Source organism: Corella eumyota, chromosome 2 (genome assembly GCF_963082875.1).
Source record: "Corella eumyota chromosome 2, kaCorEumy4.1, whole genome shotgun sequence".
NCBI lineage: Eukaryota > Metazoa > Chordata > Ascidiacea > Phlebobranchia > Corellidae > Corella > Corella eumyota.
This window is the reverse complement of record NC_137491.1, coordinates 4,279,086-4,289,428: the sequence shown is the minus strand read 5'-3', so window position 1 is coordinate 4,289,428 and position 10,343 is coordinate 4,279,086. Positions and strand designations below refer to the sequence as shown.

Sequence of the window (10,343 nt, the reverse complement as noted above, 5' to 3'; positions counted from 1 at the left end):
GCTTTCTAAAAATTTATCGAGTGAGTTAACACCATACGCCTTTACTGAGTCAACAAAATATGTATTACAGCAACTGCCTTTTTTACAAATTCACACATGATAAATCTAAGTTGTCCGTAAACGATTAGCTTGCAAAACTACAATCATTCATCCATATCTAAACCAACAAGCTGACGATTTAAATCTGAAACTCATCCACCTTTACACATCTTTGATTACACATAGAGTTTCCCCTTAAAAAGCTTTTAAGGTTATATACTGTATGCAATTTAAAACATTATCACCTTTATTTTAAGAGGTGGCAAACTTAACTCTGTTTAAATATACCGTAGTGTTAATAACAGTTTGAACCGGGGTGAAGAATATCGCACTTTAGCACAACGGAACCAACTTCACGCGTGATGTAATTACCAACAGGCAATTATTAAAACATTACGATATCAAAATATATTGGGTAGTCTGTTTAGCATTTTTTTAAGGAACTGTCGCTATTAGATAAAGAAAACAGCCCAAAACTATTAAAATTAAATAAGCAAGGGTTAAGGGAAAAAGAAAACCATTTTCTATGAACATTCGTGAACTTGATAAAGCATATTTATTAACAAAATACAGCAACAAAATATCATTAAAAAAAAACAAAAAATACAAAAAATTGCAGTGTTAAATTATAATTCGCCATACTTTAATTAAAGCAAGATTGGATTTTTCAGTAACAAAAAAAACAAAATTAAGAATCCCGCTGTCGTACAAACATAATTAAAGTTGGCAAATTTGTTTTTGGTCTTAGAAGTTGTCTCAAAACAAGTATCTAAAAAATAAAAAAATGCTTTAAAAACTAAATTTAGCAAAAAGACTTACTAGAACAAAATGATTAGGTTAAACCTTTTTTTAAGAGTTGGGTAGAGCTTTAAGAGTTGGGTAGAGCTTACCGTATTTACAAAATCTTTATGGCTCGATTCTTCCCTTATTTACAGCAATTACTTCGTTCCAAACCGGAACACTTGCAATTCTCTGGATTACATTTACAATCCTTACAATCTGTGCATTTGTCGCAATGACACACTCCAGTTACTGTAAAAAAAAATATAAATAAACAGTCTAAGGTAGGCATCTTCGTCCCATAAGTTTACATTTTCAATTCCAATATTTCTTCAATTCTAATATATCGTTGAATAATTGTTCGAACTACAGTCTAAAAGCTTATAATTTAAATTAAAAATTTATTTAAATAGCATAATACCTGCACAATTACATGGATCCATAGTTACTTGGTAGGTAAAGAAAGATTTTCAAATGAAGTATTTCAACTTTAGATTTTTGAACCGACTGATAGAAAACTCAAAACTACCACTGTTTTTATTGTGATTTTCACGCTGACGCGCCTACAAATTTGCACACGATACTAACTTAAAGGCATACGATTTCAAACAACATCGTTTTCGATTAGTCACGTCCACGCATTATAAAATCATCGTTGTGCAATCGAAAAAGTTATAACATAAAGAAATGTAAAACCAATATGTTTTTAAGACATTTGTAATTTTCTTTGCAAAAATTTCTAATATTAAACATGTTGATTCTTGCCACCTTTAAGAAATTCTTGAAAGCCAAGCACGTGTGCACATGATAAATTTGCACACGCTACAACTCATTACGTAGTCTGGATAACTACGAGTGAGTAATTTTCCATTCCCGCCACTGGCTATAAATAAAAGACTAAAATAGTTCAGTTCAAACATTAAAACAATTTTTGTCCAAAACAAAATGTATTGCTTTTGTGAAATGATGACGTATCCGATAGGTCCATATACCATATTGTGGTTTGTAGAGTTTTAATTGTTATTTTTAATTTATTATAACTAAGCCAACTATTTTACAAAGGAATTATATTTCAATAGAGGTCAAAGCACCTTCTAAATAACGACGTTCAATGGTGGGTATTGTTTCAATTTCGTTCCATTTACGTCATGCACCCGATTTAACAATTCCTAAGAATCTCCCAACGCGCTGTGTGCAAAACCTAGTAGTAAACACATTTCATATTCTTTGAACGTTGGACAGGTTCGTGTGCAAAACAAGTAATTTTGTGACTAAGACATAATTGTACGAAGCACGTGCTTTAAACAGTTTCGTGTGCAAAAGCTCGTAAACTTCCTTCATCACGTCGGTTGCATAAACCAGTGTGCAAAACCACGTCCTAAAAAAACATAAAAAATATAACGAAATCGGTTCGTATATTTAACTGCATTAAAAACAAATGTTGCACAACGAATATAGAACTAACAACACAAAATAAATATAAAATCACTTAACATCGGCAGCAAAATCAGCGACAGCTCTTTTATCGCCACAAAACTTTCTGACGTCATAGAGAACAGTGGTTATGACGTCACAAAACCTTCTGGCGTCATAGAAAACAGTGGTTATGACGTCACACACAAAAAGAATACTGATTTGAAGAAAGATTGCAAAAGAAAACGCGAAACTTAAAAAAAACAGAGGATAGCACATTATGTATCATATAGCGCTCGTATACATGTAGTTAACATGACTTCTTGCGTCATTACTAATGACGTCATCGTTAAAAGACTGAGGTAATTGTTCGCCAAGCGTTGCTACCGACGACAGATAGACATCGAGGAGTTTGAGGCAGTCCCAGTGGCAGTTTTGTTCGGCCATTGAGCGCGGGGTTTCGTTGTGGCAGTCCAGTTGGCAAGCATCGGCACGAAGCTAAAAAATTCCAAAATATCAAAAAAAAATTTTAATAAAAGCTTGTTATTTTATAACTTAAAGTTGCAAGTATTTGATCAAAACCACTACAATTTAGTTTACATTTAAACAACGTTACTGTGGACATAGAGTTTATATTGCGTAATTCTATAGTCTAACTTACCCATAATAATAACTGAACTGCTGCAAGGTCACCAATAGAACAAGCGACATGGAGTGGAGTCTGTAAGTCGTTTCCTATATAAACAAACTAGTTTATAATAACACAAATTAATTTTACAAAAAAAAAAAACAATTATGTAACCATAATAGTCATATAAGATTGCAGAAACAGCAAATACACAAAATTAGCTTGTTAATTTAGCTATTACACAACACTATTTCATTATCTAGGCAGAGTAAATATGCTAAAATCAAAAGGAAACTCACCAACTGGTTTGGTTATTTGATCTTTGTTAGTGTGAGCAAGTAAATGCATTATTAACTGCCAATTTCCATCAGCAATAGCATAGCAGAGGGAAGAACCTATTGAATAACCAAATTATTATTAGCTGCACTTTTAGAGATAGAAAAAGCTACATTAGAGTATAATTAAGTTAAATATAAAAAAAAATTCGTTCTTATTACCTATTCAAAGAATATATAATCACTGAATAAATAAAAAAATTGATTACTTTTAATATTACTACTGAAAAAATATTATTGAAAACCTAATACATGTAATTAACAAAAAAAGACTTTTGTAACCCCTACATACAAATTTTTTTATAAGATTATCAGAAAATAAAACAAACAAAAATTGTTTACTGATTTCAGCTGCAAACTTATGGGGAAGGGGAGCAAGATACATTTTCCTTTCATATTTGTTTCGAATAAAAGTCTCCCTCTCCTCCATGGAGGACTGGGGAATCGGTTTCAAGATGTTGCTTAACGATCCCTCCCAAATTGAGTTTGAAATTAAATTTCCAACCTTCTCCATCACGGCTACACATTCCTTCGGCCAATCATCCAACTCTGTATAAAAAAAATTAAAATATTTCGAAAAAATCAAAATTAAAAAATGTTTAAATCTAATGTATAAATATTACTGCATCAAAACAGATAAAAAATACACAAAAACCTATATAAAAAACACTAACAGATGCACTTTTATTTGCAAAAAAATATTTTCTAATGAAAATTAGTTAAAAAGGCGATATTAAAATATTTTTTAATATTAGGGACCCATGTTGTTTTATTTTCAAAACAACTAAAACTAACTTTCAATGTATTGACATGTTTGCAAAAAAAATGCTAAAAAATTGATGAAGAATCACAACTAACAACATAAAAACTTTCCAGTTTAACTAACACACAAAAAATTTAAAAAAATAAAAAAAACCTAAAGATCGAACTCGGGAGATATGGGTGCCAAGATTTCTGTGAACTCCGGAACATTCTATGCACATAAGACAACCCAGGTTGAGCGAGGCCCATGTGGGTTTTTCAGCCCCACAATCAACACACAAGTTATTCCCGGCAATTTCGTTAAAAACTTGGGACTAAAAATATTCATGCAATAAAAATAAATAAAAAGCAACAGTAAAATAAGTTCTGATGTTAAAAATAATAAATGTATGCTTCTCTGTTAATTCATGCAAATTCTATATTAAAAACCAAAAATACACACAAAAAAAAACTTGAGGTTTTAAAATTATGTTTTTTAATAAAATAAGTAAAATAATAAATTTAAAAATTTATATTAAATAAACTTTTAATAGCATTAATTTAATATTTTAAAATAGTTATTTAAATTACATCTCGCTTGTTCAAAGATGAATTGTTTTGAAGACTTTGCATTATTTGTCTTTCTATGGCAGCAATCCAGGCATCCCTCTCCACTACCCCAGAGGTCAAAAACTGCCATATCACACCATCCATTGATACAAGATGAAACTCAAAATTATCATCTTTAAATTAAAAAATGAAAATCAATTACGTTTTTAATTACTGTCCCACATATTGCTTAATGAAAAAAATATTCAAATGTATGTGTATAATTTATAGGCCTTAAAAAATCTCCTGTTAGTGATGCACAAGCAAATTTTTTTTCTGACAACATTATAGCAATAAATTTATTAGTAGCCAAAGAATAGTAAGTTGTAGTTTACTAATTTGATTTTCAAACTAAATTCAAACTTTTTTAAAAACAATAAACTTTAAATACCTTGTTTGCTACCTGGAGAAGACTTTAAAGAAACAGAGGAATGTCTTCCAGGAAGTTTTATGGTGGTTCGGACAACAGACAAACTTTTGTTATGAGAGTTTTCCATATAATCCTAATCAAAAGAAATTCAGAAAAAAGTTAAAATCGATAAACTTTAAAAAAATTCAATTTAGATAATAACAAATTGTATAGTTAAATAAAATTATCATATTTTGTAATCATTTTTTAAATTATAGTTTTTATAAACTACTTTAAAATCAAAAAGAATTGAAAACAATTTTCCGCCAATTTAAAAAAAAAAACTTATTTAAACTCGGCAAAGGGTTTATTGATTTAACATCTATGAATAACACAACCACCTACACTATTCTTTAAGTTAAGTAAACATGTTTAAGTAATAAGTAATATCACATAACTTGACCACAAATCATTTTCAAAAATTTCAAAAAACATTATTTAGTCAGCGATCAAATTTAAGATAGAAAATAATTATGAAATTTGGTGCGTAGCTTGTTGACTTAATTATTCAGTTATATACTTGCTGATTTATTTATGAGAAAATTTAAATTTGTGTTATTGTTATTAAAAAATTTAGCCAGTGTTATGGTACTTACATGCATAGAATTATAATAACTTAATTTTCCATTGTCTTCTAAAATTACGAATTTCTTTTTCCACTCCTTGTTTGAGATTTTGGTTTTTGAACTTCGTTTTAGTAACCACCCTTGTTTGATTGGAATATTTCTACCAAAACCCAGGTCACAGTTTGCCTTTTTCTTTTCGTCTGAATCACTCGATTTTCGACCCTAAATTGCAAAAAGTAAAAAAAAAAAATTATACTAAATAGATTAACCTAAAGTAGCAAGAAAAATATTCTAAAAAAGCATAACTTTTCTAAACTTTTATGTAAATTATTTTAAAATAGTTTTTAGTCGCTTAATCAGAATTAAAATTAACTTACTGAAAAGAGATTTGATTTTCTTCTGGAGCTTTTCCTTAAAGGTGTGGGCGTCAATAAATTTAACATTGAAGCACTATTATCCCCAACGCCACCTTAACAAAACAAATTAAAATATTAAATATAATGCACTTACAGTTGAGGTTAATTGTTTACCATTACAAATCGTCTAGCTAACTTGTTTTGATGCAGTCTGGTGCAACTTGACTTTTGCAAAATTAATGAAAAATTTTTAAGTTTAAAATTAAATACTTTATTTAAAATAAAAACCCTTTCTAGTTTAAACATTTCAAGTAATAATTGCAATTTAATAAAAAGATAAATTTAATAAAAAAAATTGTTTTTACTGCTGAGTTGGCTAACTGTCCTTTTTATTAAATATAATTTTTTTTTCCAATATGAAATAGGCCTACTTTTATTTAAATTTTCTTTCTATTACTTATACATCATCCTGAATAACACATTACCAAATTAGTTTAAATAAAACCACAGTAATCTATTAGAGAAGTTAATTTAAAATATTCATGAGAAAAAGCTGCTCTCCAATACAAATTACATTGAGCTTGAGCTGAAATGCAAATCCCATTTCTCTTAGTTCAAAAACAGCTGTTACCACCCACTGGTTATAATCAATAGTCTGCATACATTTTCAAATGCAAACAAAAGGTGCACACAGTAAGTAAAATATTGAGATCGTAAAATATGGTATTTTAAAATAACATTTTATCTTCATCAATCATAAATTAACATTGAAAATGCATTAAAATCCAGTATTTTTATTAAATGCACTTAAATTTTTACAGTTTATTTATCTTATCTTTGCACTCAAAACCACAGCCCTATTAAAATACACCAGGTAACCGCATAATGTTTAACTGAAAGGATATAAAAATAATAAAAGTACCTTGCAGTGAGTGATTGGGTGTGCCATTATTACTATAAATTCCTGATGAAGTACTTATTGAGCGCTGCATGGGACTGCTTGTACAAACTACTGGAGTCGATACATAATCCATTTTACGACGACTAGAAGATATCCTGTGCGCCACTACAAACAAAATTAAAACAACTTAATAGGTCAAGTTATAAAACTAAGCCCAGCCTAAATTATAAATGTTTTAATTTAATTATATTTAAATCTTAAGCCTGATTAATAAAAAATATGCAAACAAAAAGTATATATAGGCTATCTATATAGCATAGTGATTTTATATTTAAACTGATATGTATGTATACTCTTTTCAATATTAAATTTTTTTTTAATATAAATTACCATCCTGGAAAACTCGATCAACATTTAAACCATATGTTGCACAAGTTTCATAATAAACACATTTGTTTAAATCACTTGATAACTTTTTAGCACGATCATCAGTCACTGTTCTTGGGTTGTCATTAGATATAAAATCTAAACATTAATCATTATTAAGTGTTGTAAAAAAAATTACTAATGCTTTTAGGATAATTTATAAGAAGGGTAAAAAAAAAATCTAAATACCAGAACAAAAAGTCCAGCTACCATACCAAAAAAAATTATGCAGTTAAAATAAAAATTTGCCTAGCAATGTTTTGTTACATAGTCGTGATAACAATGCATTTGTTACCTTGAGTACCAACTAGCACAAGTGGAACATTATTAATGTTTCTTAATTGAGCAAGTCTTCTATAGTAATTGTATATTGAGTGAAAAGAGGCTTCATCAGCGAGGTTAAATACAAATATTACACCATCAAGCCATGAGGCAAACTATTAAAAATCATAATAAAAAAACTTATTTTAATTAAAAAATAAGAAAATACCTAATTTTTTCACATTCAAAAATTTTTTTACTAAAATTTTAGATTAATAATAAATTTTACCTGTAGTTCAGGAGGTCCGGCCTCATCTCTAACCAGCAACAAATAACTTTGATTATCAACAACAATTTCCTTTTTGAACCTTCCACCTTCAGGTGACTCCTCACGAACATATGATCCGGTCAAATATCTGTGAACCAACGCTGACTTGCCACTGCACAAATTCCCAACTATGCCCTACAACAAAATATTTTTTATCATAATACACCAATTTGTGATTTTAATAATGTACAAGCAACCAAAAAATGTTAATATTAAATTTAATATAATTACTTATTTGTAAATCCCCTTTTTGTTACCATCTTTTAGTCTGTGGCCAAAAAAATACAAAACAAGTAGAAGTAAAATAATAATAAGGCAACAAGCAAATACCGGCACTTAAAAAGTAACCTAGTACTTACCTCAATTTTGTAAAACAAAATCCATAAGGATTAAATGAGGTAATTATAGGCTTTACATGCCTCAAGTTGAAGCCATTACAGCATATGTTATTATGCACATAAGCTTTTTTTACATACATACATACACAATTTTATACATATATACATACCCAAACAACAATTTTTTAATTATTAAACAAACAAAAATTTAACACCTTTAGAATGGAAAATAATAAATTGTCCTACAAATTTAATGTAAACCTTAATAGTATGACTCCTATGGGAAAATACATTAATTAGGTTTATTATATAGAGAAATATTACAAATTTATTCAACAATAAATAATTATGTCATATAGCACCAGCATATTTAAACATGTTTTAGCTAATTTTTAATTAAAAATATTTTAACAAATCAATAAAATAAAAAAATCAATAGGCTGTGCTCTTCGAATCATAATATTAACAGAGAAAATAAAATAAACAAAATATTGCCTAAAATTCCCGCATCAAACCCGACAATTTTAACTTTAAATTAACATTTATCGTTTACCCACCAATCTTATTTCAGGAACAGATTTGCTTAATGTCCATTCTTGACTGTTAACAAAAGAATCTAAAAAAGTTTTACGAAAACAAAAGTTAAAAGTATTACCCTAAGTTTATAATTGTGTAGGTTCCAGTCTGGAAAGTAGGGCAGCTTGCACACACGAGATTTTTTTTGGTAAAAAAAAATGCCCTGAAATTAACGTTTTGCACGCCTGGTTTTAAAAAAAATTCACTCACGCGCAATACTGATGCCTTGTGGTAGCAAATTCCAGGCAAATTTAGGTAAAACATGCAAAAATAAATCACGCATGCACGTGTAGACCAAAAATTTTAGCACGCGTGCACGCGCGATCATGCCATTTTTTATGCTTGCACGCACGAGATCTCGTCGAAAACTGCCCTACTTTCCAGACTGGTGTAGGTTTAACAACTTAATTTAAATAACTACAACAATAGTTTGAAAACATGAAAAACCTTCGACATTGATAATATGGTCACGAATTTGATTTTGCAAATTGATATCTGGAATGTTTTGCAGCAGTTCATAAACAGCATAAATATTCGGGTGAACTCCCTCGAATCTATGTGAAACAATAAAACATAGTCATATAGTTGACACAGGCTTTGGCTATACAATCTCTTGCGCATTTTTAAACAATAATAAAAAAAAATCTTAAGTAACATGACAGGAAATGGCATAAGTCAGTTGGTATTTAAATTACAGTCTAATAATGGTTAATTAATAGATTTACATGTACAAGCAGACATGCCCACATGTCTTTATTTACATACTTTTAACTCTTATTTGATTTGAAAAATATTTGATTGGTTTTATACCTTTGTATTTCTTGCCGAATTGTGGCAGAATTGTTTAATTCTTGTTTATAGTTGTTCATTTTTAAAACATTTCACTGCTATTGTTAGCAATAACTTTCCAATAAAATCATTATAAAGTTACTTAACTTAAAACAACATTTCGACATTGCCAATTTTAAAATATAAAACCTTAAAAATAAAATAGAAAAATATAACTATTAAATATTTACTACATCCTTTTGTTTACTATGCTATGTTACAATTTGTTTCTATCTTCTCCTATTCAATAGTTCAATGATTCTGATTCATAGACGGAGTCATTTGTATTCAAAACACAAAGTGTTTCCCAAAAAACAAAAATTAAACTTAAAACGATTGTTACGCCTAAATTTTACCTAAATTCACGTTCTTTTAAACAACAAATATTTATTCAATTTTTTTTGCGAATCTTTGAGTTTAATTCATGCACTTGGTATATTGCTGCCAGTAGTTTTCTAAATGCAATCAAAAATGCAAAACTTGTATCTGCAAATTGTCCTAATACTGCTCTTTAGCATCATCCGACGAAGAATTAACAAGTAACTCGATGCAATTGTTTGCATTGTACAGCATTACAAGATTTACTTTAAATAAAGTTTAAAGTTAATTTAGTTTGTCAGAAAGTCGACTTTATGGTCTCTTTAAAGTGGGGCTTTTATTACCCTAACTAAGTCGTCTCTAATCGCCATTGTCATAAACTATTTAAATATACCTAATCTTAATCTGTTGATGTGGTATGATTATTAACACTAGTTTTTAGACTCATACAATAACATGTAAAAAGTCCACATGGAATGAAACTTATGGTT

The 10,343-nt window shown here is 29.0% G+C and overlaps 1 protein-coding gene across 2 annotated transcripts; it reads right to left on the bottom strand.

Annotated features, from left to right (window-relative positions):
• Window positions 1-580: 580 nt before the first annotated feature.
• LOC145743268 (arf-GAP with GTPase, ANK repeat and PH domain-containing protein 1-like) lies at window positions 581-9,677 on the bottom strand. 2 transcript variants are annotated; one of them, XM_082561192.1, is made up of 18 exons: window positions 9,517-9,677; window positions 9,154-9,260; window positions 8,688-8,746; window positions 7,754-7,927; window positions 7,499-7,640; window positions 7,168-7,302; window positions 6,799-6,942; window positions 5,898-5,989; window positions 5,551-5,742; window positions 4,937-5,048; window positions 4,528-4,679; window positions 4,112-4,271; window positions 3,538-3,744; window positions 3,160-3,255; window positions 2,894-2,967; window positions 1,241-2,730; window positions 930-1,071; window positions 581-808 (listed from the first exon to the last, which is right to left on the bottom strand). In XM_082561192.1, exons 1-16 carry the CDS (start codon window positions 9,573-9,575, stop codon window positions 2,518-2,520), a joined length of 2,118 nt encoding a protein of 705 aa, XP_082417318.1. In that variant the 5' UTR covers window positions 9,576-9,677; the 3' UTR covers window positions 581-808; window positions 930-1,071; window positions 1,241-2,517. The 2 variants fall into 2 exon arrangements, with proteins under 2 accessions (XP_082417318.1, XP_082417319.1); XM_082561193.1 differs by having other exon boundaries at window positions 4,949-5,048.
• Window positions 9,678-10,343: the final 666 nt, after the last annotated feature.

Excerpts from the sequence above, each read along its gene's own strand:
- LOC145743268 (XM_082561192.1), bottom strand. The coding sequence starts at position 9,575 with ATGAACAACTATAAACAAGAATTAAACAATTCTGCCACAATTCGGCAA. Across the intron at positions 6,943-7,167 it reads TGATCGAGTTTTCCAGGATG|TGGCGCACAGGATATCTTCT; the intron begins GTAATTTATATT and ends TTTTGTTTGTAG. Across the intron at positions 2,968-3,159 it reads TCAAATAACCAAACCAGTTG|GAAACGACTTACAGACTCCA; the intron begins GTGAGTTTCCTT and ends TTGTTTATATAG.